The following is a 14,952-nucleotide window of genomic DNA, read 5'->3' as shown; positions in this document are numbered from 1 at the left end:
GTAAAGTTTTGACCACAATTGTAAATATTGAAATTTCAATTATTATATACATTGTCCATAGCAATCAGTATTACGAGTTGACCGGTCAGCTTGTCAACCTGCTGTCTGATGAGTATGTGACAGATGTCATGTGCTCAGGTACCTGTCCAATAGCTGACGACCTGTTACCTACAAATGGACCAGTTGGTTTGGGGAAGTCACTGTACCGGCTTCCCACTGCGACAGGTTCAAGTGTGACAGTCATCAGCGAGGAAAAGATGACTCTCCCCATCAAGGTCTTCACAGCTGAGTTTGTTCGGCAGTTGGTTTTGGGTCTGCCCAGCCAAGCCCTCGGCCTGGCCCTCTGCAGCACCCTGTCCCTCCTTGGCCTGGATATTGTTGCCCAGGTGGAGGCGAAAGACTTTGGTGCAGAGAGTAAGGTACATTTTGTTTGAGTGTGCTCGTGTATTGCTTATAATGTGGGGACAAAACGGCTCCATAATGTAAATAATTAAATTTTAGGGTGAAGACTTGGTTAAGGTAAGGGTTGGACTGTGTGTGTGTGTGTGTGTGACAGAGAGAGATTTGCTAAGTAATTAGTCATACTGAGAAAGGATTTTTTTTTATCTACACTGTAAATAATACCTCAATCATACCTTTAGATTAGATTAGATTCAACTTTATTGTCATTACACATGTACAAGTACAATGCAACGAAACACAGTTTGGCATCTAACCAGAAGTGCAATAAGCAGTAAGTGCCAGATATACAATAATTTACAGTATGTATAGGGTATGTACAGGTGTCTATGCTACAGATATAATATAAACATGATATACAGGTAGTTGTCATAATATACAGGGTTTCTAAGTACTATGAACATACTATACAGATGGATATGTGCTTAAATGTGCATCCAGTGTAGGCGGAAACTATAACGCAATTTACAAATGATATTTACAGATGTTAAATTAACTATAAATCACTAGTGCAATGGACAATATGGTGTGTACAGCGATAGGCAGTAGGCTAACTATATTAACAGTGAGGTAGAGGAACTAATGCAACACTCAGTACGTCTTAGTCTTTAAGATATGTCCTGTGCAGTCAATTGTAATTTTTCAAACGATAATTAAGCTGTCTACAAATTCTTTTTAGGTTTCAGCACTTTATTCAATCTGAATCCAGTATCAAATGTGCTTCCTTTATCCTTCAACATTGTATTGAACCTATTAATGTTTAGGGTTCAGTGTTGGAAAATTGTTAAAACAATAAATAACCAACATAAGTCATAAACAGAAACAGTTTTGAGTGGCAGCCTAATTAATGTTGATAACTCATAGCTTCATCCTAAGAATGAGATAAAATACAATTAATTCATCTTTTTATAAATAGTAAAAGAATATCAGATTTTGATTAAATTGTATTTACACAATAACATTAACCTACTCACTGTGACACACGTTATTTTCCAAAAGTTACTTGCTCGAAATACTGAAGATTCTGGACTTAAGTTGATCTTATTTCATTGAATGAGGTTTTAACTAGGAGATTCTGAGCCTTGAAATTGACATGATGCAATCAGCTGATGGTTTTGCTAGAGAAAACTCATCACTCTGAGGAACTACAGAAACAAGCACTTGTACAATGGTGTTAATGACTCTTCTTTTATGTCATAAACATGGCTAATATTCGAATATTTTGCATTCTGAGCTTTATTAATAAGAGGGGTGGTATCTTTTGGTTATCAATACTGCTATTCTTTCTACCAGTGCTTTTTTATTACTAAAAATAATAGAGTGTTGTGAGTGAGTGTATATTATTTTTAAAAATGACTCCTTGGAATCTAAAATCTAAATTAAAAAATAACAGTACTGACATCACTTATTCATCCATCTTATTGGTAATGTTAATTCGCTGCCTGGAGGTTAAGGTGGTGAAGGGACAAGGGATTGTCTCCAAGAATTTTCTTAATTTTAAGATAACAAAAGAGTTAGGCTACATACAGCCTAAGCTTCCAATAAAATACTTTGGATAAGACTACATATAGACAATTTTACTATTTCAGTGTTCACAAAAAGGTCTCAACATGCACTTTCTATCTTGGCTCTCAAGGTGTCACTGGATGAGCTTTGTAAGAAGGCAATGGAACAGAGCCTAGCATCAGGTCAGGTCTCCCAGCTGCTGCTGAACAGAGCCACAGTGCTGGCCTCCTCCTATGACACTGCCTGGAAGAAAGTAGACCTGCTCAGGAGGTTGGACACCAACCTGGAGGCAGCCAAAGCCAGTCTGCAAAGGAGCCAGCTGCACATCGCCATGTTTCAGGTACAGACTGAAGTGTGTGTAGATGCTTATGTTGAGCCGCGTTCATATCCTAGTCAAAGACTGGGATTGAGACTGGGACAAGACAAAGAATGTTGTTATTGCTAGCTATTACAGGTATAACTTTTACATGTGTGTATTCACAGTGGCAACATGAAGATGTTCTGGGCCCCACTAATCAGCCTCTAAGTGTCAGCATTCCCCCTCGATCTGTCATCCTCAGCAACATGAAGAAAAAGCTGTACAAGCTGAGTCAGGATGAGGGAGCCATGGCTGCTATTCAGGTCAGTATCACACAATATACATATCTGCGTTTATCAATTAAATGTCCCCACCGAGACATGACACTATACTGAAATATCACACTATATTTCACACTATTCCACTGATCAAAACCAAGATTTGGCAAAGGTAGGAGAGAGGAAGACTGCAAGCTGGAAAACATGGATGTAAATAAATACAAAATAAAGATTAGCTCGTCATTTGAATCAAGTGTGTTGGAGCAGCGAAACATCTAAAACATGCAGAGCAGGAGGTCCACCAGGTGTGAGAAACACTGGATTAGTGACATATGCTTTCAGAAATTCAAAGCCATAAATAAAGTTTAAAATAATTATGGTCCTAGCTGGTCTGCAGAGGGACCTTCATGTATTTGTCATAACCATATGTGAAGCCACCTCTACTAATTTTACCTTTTCTCCATGTGGCTCAACATGATAATGTCATGCCATTGAGAACAAAGCTTGTAAGCTTAAGATCCAGGTGATGCAGAATGAGCATATCCTTCACCATACTATCCCTGCTAAAGCAACATGTGGGTTCTTGACAGCCACCCCTCCTACCACACACAACTGAACATTAGGTACATCTCTTAAACAAGGCAGGAAGGTTTTCTCTTACTGTCAGTTGTATATCCATCTGTTGAAAGCTGAGATGCTTATGGTGGAGAGTGTGTTGGACCTATTGGTCTCTCCAGTGTTGCTGCCAATGTTTTCCTGAATTCAGCCACTTTGATTAACTGCTACTGAGTTGAGATGCCTAGTGGAGATTCATATTTTTATCATCATTTGGCTATTAGCTTATTATCATTATTATAGTTGGTATTACTAATAGGGCCTACATTTTAATCAAATATAGAACACCCTGCCAACCATCAGCAGGTGACTCTTCCTTGCAAGCCGGGTCCTGCTCAAGGTTTCTTCCTGTTAAAAGGGAGTTTTTCCTTGCCACTGTCTGCTTGCTCGGGGGTTCAGGCTCTGGGTCTCTGTAAAGCACCTCGAGACAATTTTGATTGTATAAGGTGCTATAGAAATAAATTGAATTCAGTAAGAACAGTAGTCTTTTTAGCTACTTGTTCAGCACACTGAGGTGATTATTATGCTACTATGTCGCAGCATAAATGCAGTCTTTATTTACTTATACATTGCTATTATTGTAATTATTAGGAGTGGGGAAAATCAATTCACTCGATTATTTTATTGGGATGCCTGAATTTATTTATTTATTTTTAAATATTAATTGATTTTACATATGTTTGAATGACAGATTAGGCCATTAGCTCAATGTTAATACAGTGTAGAAATGCCCATTAACATGCTAGCATCACAGCTGCGATACCATTATTTTAACAAACAATACATTTTAGTTCACATGCTTAATATAAAGCGACATCTGTGCTGCAGATTTGACTTGCAGATTAGAGGTGTTCCATTTTTATCGGGGTATGGCAGTATAACAATAACCGCAATATTAAAAAAAATGAAATATTGATATCATGTTAATAATACGCATGTATTACACACCCATCACTGATTGAAACACACAAACATGCAACATGCAGTGAAACACACAGGAGCAGTGGGCTGCATCAAGCGCCCAGGGAGCATATTGGGGATATAATTAAATATACTTAAACAATTTCATATCCAGTATTTCACATTATTGTCACTACTACTGACCCTGTAACAAATAGTATTTTTATACACTGATGATACCCAGCCGTATAGTATGTTTTGACGAAGTCTTATTTATTTTGTTGGCCTAAGAGTAGTTATGATTTAACTGAAAAGCTTAAAAGAAAATATTAATAGAACAAATACATATTCTGCATTGTTTCACTGCTGGTTTCAGGAGAAGTTGGTGTCATTGGAGGGCAGCATCGAGCAGCGTCTGAAGTGGGCTGGTGGAGCCAATCCAGCGCTCGCCCCTGTTCTGCAGGATTTTGAGATGACCATCAGGGAGAGACGTGCCATGGTGGCCAGAGAGAACCAGCGCACCAGCCAGGTAGCGTAATCAGAACTTAAAAGACTGAACTGTTCCATCTTGCAAGCACTTGATACATGACCATTGCTTCCTTTCTAGGTCACCTTCCTGTGTTCAACCATCCTTAACTTTGAAGGCCTTCGGACCCGATCCCCGGAGGCCCTCAACTTGGATGCAGCTCTGTTTGAGCTACTGAAGCGCTGCCAGCAAACCTGTTCCTATGCCGCCCAGTTTAGCAGCACAGTATCTCCACTGGAGCTGCAACTATTGCACAGACTGGTGGGTTAGGTCTCTGACCTCTGTAGTAGATATTGCTCTCAGAAATATAAAGCATTATTTTTTAGCTGCATTTGTGTTTTTCTAATATTAGCTTTAATCAGATTATTCATTATAAATAAAAGTACATGACCTCTGAAGATGCTCCTTATTGTAGCTCCTAAAATTTAAAAAAAATGCTGTTAAAATAATTTTTACATGTTTGAAATCCTCTTTGCAGCTGCAGGCTTTAGTATATTACATCAGGTTTCCATATCAGGTCTGTTTTTAAAGTTGGCCTGTGGAGTTTTCTTGTATAACCTTGATTCTAAAAAAGTTGGGACATTATCAGTAAAAACAGAATTCAGTCATTTGCAAACACATTGTAAAACTGTTGTCAGTAAACATAAAGTGTTCCTGAAATGAACCTTTCAAGCATACTCCTTTCATACCTAGTCGTGATTCAGTCACCTGTTACCAATGAACCTGTTCACCTGTTTTTCGAACATTCCACAACTTTCCCAGTCTTTTGTTGTCCCAGTCCCAACTTATTTGAAACATGTTTCTGCCGTCAAATCTAGAATAAACAGATATTTTAACATATATATAAAATTGGTATGTTTGCAAGTGAATATATGTCAAAGGTGAGCCATTAGCAAATTGCCATAGTCTGTTTTTTTCTGTTTTACTCAACATCCCAACTTTTTTGGAATCATGGTTATAAACAAAAGTTATGTTTACACTGTATTTCTCACTAAAACGTATTGCTTATGTTTTAGGTTTAACAAAACTGCTGAATGCAGTTTCTATCCCGTAAAACTTCTGCAAAGCAGATTTATTTTCTCATTTTAATCCTGCATAGTTTACATCCATGTTACTAGCTTGCAGTCTTCTTTTCCCTGCCTTTCTGGCACATTGTTGCTGCATATGTTGGCATGTTACCACCACCTTTATGTAAGTGACATAATGTGAAGCCATTAGCAGAATCTTGTATCCTGAATGTTTGTGTCTTTCAATTCAATTCAATTTTACTTAAAGTGCCAGTTCATAACACAGTTATCTCAAGACACTTTACAGGTGTGTAAACAACAACAACAACAAAAAACAACCAAAAAGAGGAGAATCAGAGAGAAACAGGTCCCAGGGCAAAACCCCACACTGAGTAAGCATATGGCGACAGTGGCGAGGAAAAACTGTTTTTTAACAGGCAGAAACCTTGAGCAGAACCAGACCAGTGTAGACGGCCTTCTGTTGTGACCGCCTGGGAGGGAGAGGGGGGAGAGGAGAGACAGGGAGATGGAGAGAGAAAGGAGAGGGGGAGACAGAGAGAAAAAGCAGAGGGAGAGAAGAGAGACAGGGAGGATAGAGAGAACAGTGCAGAGCAAGAGCAGCAGGATCTGGGCAGGGCCATGGAGAGAGTTCTGGATCCAGCAGCACTATCAGTACAGTAGACAGGGCCATCTTTGTGTCCATGCACTAGAAAAACATAACAAGGGCCCACTCTTTAAGACATTCATCCATAGCGCTAAGCTCTTTTTTGATCATGACAGAGTCCCGTGCTGGACCTGCCCATTGGTACTCCTGATTGGCTAAGTTGTGCCCAGAGGCAGCTGGAGCAGGAGCTGAGTGTTGAGCGGAGGACTCAGGAAGAGCGGGAGCACCAGCTTGAGTCCTGTGGAGAGACACTGCAGCTCTTGGTTGACTCCATTAAGACCATTCTGTCCAACCACAACCGCCTACTGGCTGATGTCAAGTATCTGCTGAGAGCCATGGCTAAGGTACTCTCAAGGCTGTGCTACTTCACACATGGTTTTTCATGCAGTCTTTTTTACAGTATGCAGACCCATGAGTCTGCTCCAGCTGTGACCCAGTAGTCATCCACTTGTCTTAATTCCATAATACAGGATGAAGAGACGGCGTTGGCTGATGGTGAAGAGGTGACATATGAGGGCAGCGTGCGTCACTTCCTGTTGGAGTACAAAGCATGGCAGGACAATATCCAGCTGGTTTTATTCACTGTAGTCCAGGCCAGTGGACAGCCTCGTAACCAGGAGCAGCTTGAACTGCTGGAGGATGTTCCTGCTACCCTGAAAGAACTGCACTCACAGAGCCAGAGGTAATTATTCTCACATACACACATTCTCTCATACACACATTTCATTTCCCCTTGTAAATCCTGTGTTAATATTCTGTGTGTATCACTACAGTGTGTATAATGGCCTAGTGGGCTTCGCCTCTCCACTGGTGACAGACAGAGACAGTGAATGTGCCAGTCCTGTTTCTGCAGCACAGACGAGCTTTGCAGCAGGTACACACTCACAAGAATATACACAATATCCCCCTACATTTTTGTGGTGTTTAAAGGTGGCAGAACACTGTAGCTTCTTTCTCAGGTTAGAACAACTGCTGTTTTCAGTTTCCAGTGGTTTCAGTTCATTTGTGCCTAATGTCAACAAAAATTCTCATGACACTTTCTAAATAGGGCAGATTTAGGAATGTTCCTAACAACTAACTTCACAGATACTTAAACAATTTTGAAAACATTCAAAATTGAGAACAATTTAATGTGTAATAATGTGCATCAGTATGGAGAGCTATTTTATTCAAAATGAAAAAAATAAATAAACCCAATAAATTACATTTATTTCAAAATTACATTTTTCATAAGACCGCATTAATTTATTTCACAGGACTTCTATTTCATAATGCCACATTTATTTCATGGCTCTATTTATTTCCATTTGTGATATGCAAATGAGGGGGTGTGGTTATCTTCAGGCCAAAGCAAATGCACCAGTTTGCAGAAGCCATTGTGCAGATAGGATGGAAGATGTTTGTGGTGTCAGTGATAGCATGCTGACCTTAGCTGCTGAAACTGATCAACATGGCTTGTTTGTTGATTTTGTAGAAATAATTGGGCAGATAAAGGAAGAAGTTGCCAAAGAACTTGTCTCATGACACTTTCAAATTAGAGCAGATCTAGACCAAACTCTTTCATTTAATTTTGCTACAGAGAACTCCAACAAAACCCCATGAGCAAGCGCTTGGCGACAGTGGCGAGGTAAAACTTTTTTGCACTGCAATATGACACATTTCGAGAGAAGCGGTGCTGAGCTCAGTTTCAGAAGCTAAGGCCAGCATGCAATCTCTGACACACTAACATCTTCCATCCTATCCGCACGATAACAAATACATACAATACAGTCTTCAGAATTCCAAATATAACAACCTGTCATGTTTGTTCTTTGTAATTTATGATGATTATTGCATGTATGTTTCTCTCTCTCTCTCTCTCTCTCTCTCTCTCTCTCTCTCTCTCTCTCTCTCTCTCTTTCATCCTCTCTGTCCTGTCTACCTCTTCTCCCCCCCCTTCACCCGGCCGACTATCAGCAGGATAGTTCTCCCTTGCAAGCTGGGTCTTGCTCAAGGTTTCTTCCTGTTAAAAGGGAGTTTTTCCTTGCCACTGTCTGCTTGCTCGGGGGTTCAGGCTCTGGGTCTCTGTAAAGCATCTAGAGACAATTTTGATTGTATAAGGTTCTATAGAAATAAATGAAAAAAATAAATTGAAATTGGTTTCTGAAATGGAAATAAACAGAGCCATGAAATAAATGTGGCATTATGAAATAATGTTCTTTAATTTGCAAGAACCCATAAGCCTTATCCATAAATCTCCAAACAGCCAAACATTCCACCCATACAACAAAGCAGAGATGCAATAATAACAAAAATCTCTAGTTGTAATCGCTAGTTCTTGTAAGTGTACATGCATCCGCATTCTGGATTATCGACAGAGTCTTTAGAGACTTAGTTGCAATAATCCAGCCTGGAAGTAACAGAAGTATAGATTAATTTTCATGCATCTTTTTGAGACAGGATGCGCCTGATTTTTGCAATGTTGGAGGTGAAAAAAGGCAGTCTTTGAAATGTTTTTCTTATGAAAAGTGTATGCCAAGGTAATGTCATCCAGAACAGCTATTTTGTGAGTAAATGTGTTTGTAAGCTTTGTTTGTTTGGGGCCTATAAACTGCAGGTCAGCCAGTTAGTTAACTGATTGGCTTCATCTGGTTTCATAACAATGAAAATTTCTGAATTGCTTGTTAATAATATCAGTATTGACCAATACTGCATTGGTCCAAGCACAGGGACTTTTAGTCCCTTAGTACCTATTCAGTTCCAAGGTTATTTTCTAAAATACAGACTAAATTCAAACTGCCCTCTGTGACTGTTCTATGCAGAAAACTACAAACTTTACAGCCACACTGGAAGTGCATGCGTGCGTGCGGGCTGGAGGGCGGAGTCATCTAATGACCTCGAGGGGTCATCTGCTGACAATCGACTTGCCCCAGCATTTCTGTTTTTCTCTCACTGTGTCTTCCTTTGGCTTATGTTCTCATACACCATGTCATATATGGTTTGACTTCAGCTGTTAGATGCAGTGGGGTGAAGACCCAGCCAGACTCAATGTCCCAGAATGCGCGTAAAGCTCTGCCACGTAACCTGGAAACCCCCACTGACACTCCACCCAGCACTGTGCTGATGAACAGCAAAGGCCTTAACCCCAGTCCCAAGAGGGCTGTACGAGACCCGAAAACAGGACGAGGTACTGTATTCACTCTCTGTGCTGATCTGTGTTTGGATATCCTTTAGTTTACAGTTTAGTTCAGGAATGCCCAAAGTGAGGCCATTGGGCCAAATTTGGGCCCACCATAACTTTTTACTGGGCCATCTAGATGTTTCTGGTAACTAAAAAGATTAAAAATTCATTAAAAAATTATATATACCATTATTAATGCCATTTTTAATGTGAGGTGAAAAAAATGTAGGATAAAAGTATTAACAGTTATTTTCATAATTTGAGCATGGCGAGCAGAATGACACATTAAGTCAGTCAGTTAAGGGAACTTCAGATCCATGTACCATTTTGCATTTGCAACAATACAGTAGAATAATACATGCTTGCTTTTTGGTGGGCCGCAATCAAGTTTCAGTTTTGGCCCTCCAAGGGAAAAAAATTTGTTTGTTCCTGCTTTACATACATATCAACCACATGAAATAAGTATAAACATCACATGACCATAACATTACATCTGAAACAAGAAAACATCCACTGAGGCATCTGGATTTTTAGACATTTTCTACCAATGAACATTACTCAAAACCAAAATGAACCAGAATTTGTCAGTGGCTTAAACCCAGACTTCTAAGCAAAAAAAATAAGGTTGTAGATGGTTGGGGTGGTGCAAAGACTTTTAACTTGAGTGAGCTACATTTATTTGAAGCTGGATTTCAGAGGGGTGAATAAAGAACAGAATGACTGAATGCATAATATCCCACTTCATTACTCTGAACCTCCTGCTGGCTGTCTTGTAGCTGTCCAAGAGAGGAATTCGTATGCAGTCAGTGTGTGGAAGAGAGTGAAAGCCAAGCTGGAAGGCAGAGACGTTGATCCCAACAGGAGGATGAGCATCACAGAGCAAGTAAGGCTTGAGACACACTTTTTTTGTGGTAATTCAAACTGGGACTGCAACTAACAGCTATTTTCATTATTGATTAATCTGCCCATTAATCTTATGAATAATCTTTTTTTTCTAACAATGTCAAGAAATTTTGGGAATAAAACAATTCTCATCACAATTTCCCAGAAACTCAAGTGACATCTTCAGATTGCTTCTTTTGTCCAATCCAATAGTCCAGGACCCAAAGACTCTTCATTTCCTGTCATAAACAACAAAGGAAAGCAGCAAAATCTTACATTTAAGAAGCTGCAACCAGCAAGTGTTTCATGTTTTTTGTTTGAACAAAATGACTGAAATGATTTACCTATATTCAAAATGGCAGATAATTTTCTTTTGATAAACTAATCAATTAAGTGACTGATAGTGGCAGCTGTAATTCAAGCATAGTCAGTTTTCTTTCTTCAATTTCAGTTTGAAATTTAATTTTGGTGCAATATTTGGGGAGGCGCTAAAAAAAATTGATAAATCTTTGCAAAAACAAGAAATAAAAGACATACACAAAATGGTCATACATTTCCCGCAGGTGAAGCTTGCCTATGCTTTAGCATTGCAGAAAGTGATCAGGTGTAGGTTGATAGCTCTGGGCATTTGGAATATGGTTATTCACAGGTAGCAGAATTCAGACTGAAATCAATAGAAGGTATAGTAGGAAAAATCACCCATAGGTGATGTTGAAAAGCTTGTAAATGTATGTCTCTCCATGACACACATTTAAACTTTTTTCATGAAATAGTGCAAGTGTGTCAGTAAGCAGTCTGTGGACAATGCACTTACTGTCTTGTATGTCCTGTGTGTTCTTGTGCTTATCCCACTAATTTGTTCTCTAATTTGAGCAACAAGAATAAACAGCTCCCACCATTTTTTCACATATAATCAAGTACAAGGCGCAACCAGCATTTAGCTTACCTTTTATCAGCTCAGCCACTGAATGTTGTTCTTCTATCAGGATAGTTCTCCCTTGCAAGCCGGGTCCTGCTCAAGGTTTCTTCCTGTTAAAAGGGAGTTTTTCCTTGCCACTGTCTGCTTGCTCGGGGGTTCAGGCTCTGGGTTTCTGCAAAGAACCTAGAGACAATTTTGATTGTATAAGGTGCTATAGAAATAAATTTAAATTGAATTGAATTGAAATGACTTGGAAAAGATCTTTGGCTTAGCATTGACACTGGCTTGCACAGAGCACAAAAACCTGTTAGCCAAGTTTAACTTTGACCCATTAACAAATTTCTTTATTAGTTTTATTAACATTAGCTAGCAACAGATCCTTTGTCTCATTTGATTTTAACCAGTGACAATGAAAAATGAGATGCTGCTACCTATTTCTGTTCCTTGTCCTAACTCATTGTCAGAATCCAAATGTCCACCCTGTGGACTTGTGGACCGAGATCTCATGGACCTCAGATGTGCATAGTGTGACGCAAGACTGCACGGCACAGACAGGCCTAAAGACTACAATAATAAAATTAATTTTAACAACACTTATAGCCTATATTTCTACATATATTTTCACACATATTTCTGTGTCATGATGTCTTGAGTATTTTTTCTGGCCCACATGATTCAATTGCCTCAATAATTATTCAACAATAACTTATATTTCTTTTTTTAGTCAGCAATCGGAAGAACTCCCAATGTCACATCTGTCTTACAATTAACTGTGGGTAACTGTAACGGTGAAGTCTGGTGAACTGCAACTCAAGCAGATGTCTGCTTCTGAGTGAACAGATATTTGGATTCAGCATCAGTCACCACTGTAACAAAGTATTTCGCAAAAAGAGATGGGGTCAGTGAGATACACGTTGTAGAATATGTGTCCTGAACTGTTGTTTTTTTTGTTGTTGCAGGTGGACTTTGTCATCAAGGAGGCCACCAACATGGACAACCTAGCCCAGCTGTATGAGGGCTGGACTGCCTGGGTGTGAAACACTATGCTCCTTCAATGTCTTTGGTCCGGCAAAGGCTTGTAGATCCACACCAGAGTCCAGAGGGCCTATGGTGTCGGAAGAACAGCACCCAGCCACTCTGGGGGGAGGAAATGAGAAGCAGACGCTTAGTCCGCCCCCCACCTGGGGCAGTGGCCTCGTTGCAGCTCTGCAACCACACTCCCCCAACCCTCGGCGATTGGGCTAACACAACTCTTAGTGGGCCTGCGGCCCCACTTTCTTTTCTGGTGTTTGACCAGGCAGAGCAGTGCCGAATGGGATGGAGGGAAAGGAGGGCAAAGGCCTCCTCACCCTCGACTTGGAAATGCATTTCCCCCCTTACCTGCTTAACACCCTTTCAGGTTGTACCCTTAAGCATCGCTTCATCCTGTTGAGCCAACCAAACTTCACCTCAGGTCAGGATGAAACAGGAAGTGAGCAGTTTCTCTCTAAAGCGCAGCTGATGTGCTGTGGGTAGGATTTCACCGGGATGCACAGGGACACACTTGTTTTTGTCAAATCTTTTCCTCACTGGTGTTGTGATTCCAATTGGCCAGTGGGTTACGGTTGGGCAGGATGGTGAGAATGAAGGTTCAATGGGATTCCTAAGAATACATGGACATCCACCTGAAATGAAAAGAAATTAAAGTGGGAAAACAATAATCAAATTGTACTTTGATTAGCAATTAAGACGTCTTTGACATGTCAGATTTCCAAGATTTGAAAGACTCGGTGGAGTTGTTTTCTCAGGAAGGTTGTTTGTGCTTTTTGTAAATAAAACTAAAATGTGCTGTCATGTGAAATAGTTTTGGATGGCTTAATTTTGAGCTTAGATTGAACACATAAAGATAAAGTCACTTATAAGAAGGAGAACCTCTGTCTCATTCTTTTCTTTGGCGTGTCTTTAGTCTGTGTTGTGCTTTGTCACTGTCCTTAATCCTTATTTAATAGAAGTGTAGTAGAAGATTTCTGCCTTTTTTGACTTGCCTGTCAGAAGCTTTTGCTTAATCAATACATACTCACTCCCCATTCCCAATGCTTGCATTTTATCAATCTTGACCCTCTAGTTTTACATTTTTAGTGGAAGAAATTATGTTTTTGGTGATGGTGCAAATGTTAATTCTTAAAGCTTTTAATGGATTTTGTTGGATGGCAAATAAACATGAAACTGAGAAGTGGTGCGTGTTTCATTTAACGTTTTTGTAAAAACGTTGAAAGTTTTTACATCGACTTAATGATAAACTGGATGCATACCCATGCACAGACTAGCACGTTAACACGAGGATTGAAAGTCTCCAGGCAGCTAGCATTATCTCATATTCTCATAACACTCAGGATGTAAAGGTCCAAATGGTTCAGGAAGAGGTGTTAGGGAGAGGGGCTTGAACTTTTTTCAAATTTCAACAGGGCATTAAACTGTTTCAGAAACATGAGTGGTTTAAAATGAACCAACATCATCTCACCTCATCACAGGTTAAGATCTTAGTTTGGAAAACCTTACTACATAGACTGGAACATTTAATTGGCATTAAAGGAGCTGGTTTAAGTCCTACTTTATCAGATTTATCAGTTTGCTCATTGTTAATGATTGGGGCCTCCATACACGCAAAAGTCAGGCATCGAGTTTCACAAGGTTATACGATAAGATGAACTTTATTGATCCCGCAGTGGGGAAATTCACTTGTCGTAGCAGCTCACAAGAACAGAAAAAGAGTGCAAAATTAGTTACAAAAAAAATATAATAAATTAACAATTTACAAGTAAACAGTACAGTATACAGCTATATACAAGTCTGCATAAGGGAGGAAAACAGAACTACACTGTTGAGTTTTATAGTCTAACCGCAGTGGGAATGAAGGACCTGCTGTAGCTCCTTCCTCCACTGAGGGTGTAGCAGTCTGCTGCTGAAGGAGCTGCTCAGAGCCTCCACTGTCTGATGCAGAGGGTGAGAGGTGTTGTCCATGATGGATGTCAGCTTGGCTAACATCCTCCTAGACATAATAAAGAGCAGACGCCGCATTGGCTGCTGGGGCACGAGAAATGCGGCCGCCATCTTGAACCGGTCATTCATTCAAACTACCAAAGCAGCAAGATGTCTGAGCACTGCGCGGCGTATTGCTGACTATTGAAAACAGGGCTCGGGGGATTACTTTTCACAAGTAAGATTGAACATTATTATTGGTTGTACTTTGTGAACAGAACATTACTGTACTGTATTTATGTCCACCAGCAAAATCAGACAACAGAACAAATGATTGTAGAATAGTTTGCAAATTATCTTACTCACAATTTCAGCAGCTTTGGTTCATTATCAACATCAAAACAGGGGTTTTGTTGAAGAAAGGTTCTAAGACATTTGAAGGAAGGAAATATGAAGAAGAAGTAAATAGGAATAATAGGAAATAGTAAGAGAGGATATAGAAGAATAGGAAGAAGAAGGTAGAAAATAAGCTTGACTTCCTTTGTAAAATGTTTCTCCCGTTTTCATTTTGAAGGTTTCGCAAGTGGGAAGTGGTTTTGAGGAGGGAAAGATTCACTGCTAGTGATTCACCCGTACTTTGCAGTGAACATTTTAAACAGGGGTGTTTTGATAGGACAGGTCAGATTGTCCGACTCAGAGATGGTGTTATTCCATCCATCTTCAGCTTCCCAATTCATCTCCAAAGAGTAGGTGTATCATCATAAGACTATTAGCATTCAT

The 14,952-nt window shown here is 39.7% G+C and overlaps 1 protein-coding gene across 3 annotated transcripts in view; it reads left to right on the top strand.

Annotated features, from left to right (window-relative positions):
* The window catches only part of smg1 (SMG1 nonsense mediated mRNA decay associated PI3K related kinase), a 73,154-nt gene extending 59,728 nt beyond the window's left edge, over window positions 1-13,426 (top strand). For 2 of the 3 annotated variants that reach the window (XM_046414819.1, XM_046414818.1), the window contains exons 54-64: window positions 139-419; window positions 2,096-2,305; window positions 2,449-2,586; window positions 4,433-4,585; window positions 4,664-4,843; window positions 6,370-6,597; window positions 6,724-6,935; window positions 7,027-7,127; window positions 9,243-9,419; window positions 10,190-10,296; window positions 12,174-13,426. In XM_046414819.1, the coding sequence (XP_046270775.1) occupies window positions 139-419; window positions 2,096-2,305; window positions 2,449-2,586; window positions 4,433-4,585; window positions 4,664-4,843; window positions 6,370-6,597; window positions 6,724-6,935; window positions 7,027-7,127; window positions 9,243-9,419; window positions 10,190-10,296; window positions 12,174-12,251 (1,865 nt within the window). In that variant the 3' untranslated portion in view covers window positions 12,252-13,426. The remainder of the gene's footprint in view (window positions 1-138; window positions 420-2,095; window positions 2,306-2,448; window positions 2,587-4,432; window positions 4,586-4,663; window positions 4,844-6,369; window positions 6,598-6,723; window positions 6,936-7,026; window positions 7,128-9,242; window positions 9,420-10,189; window positions 10,297-12,173) is intronic. The other variant, XM_046414820.1, reaches the window with a different exon arrangement.
* Window positions 13,427-14,952: the final 1,526 nt, after the last annotated feature.

This window comes from Scatophagus argus, chromosome 16, assembly GCF_020382885.2.
Source record: "Scatophagus argus isolate fScaArg1 chromosome 16, fScaArg1.pri, whole genome shotgun sequence".
In the NCBI taxonomy this organism is placed as follows: Eukaryota; Metazoa; Chordata; class Actinopteri; family Scatophagidae; genus Scatophagus; species Scatophagus argus.
The sequence above is the reverse complement of the archived record's forward strand: the minus strand, read 5'-3'. Positions and strand labels throughout refer to the sequence as shown.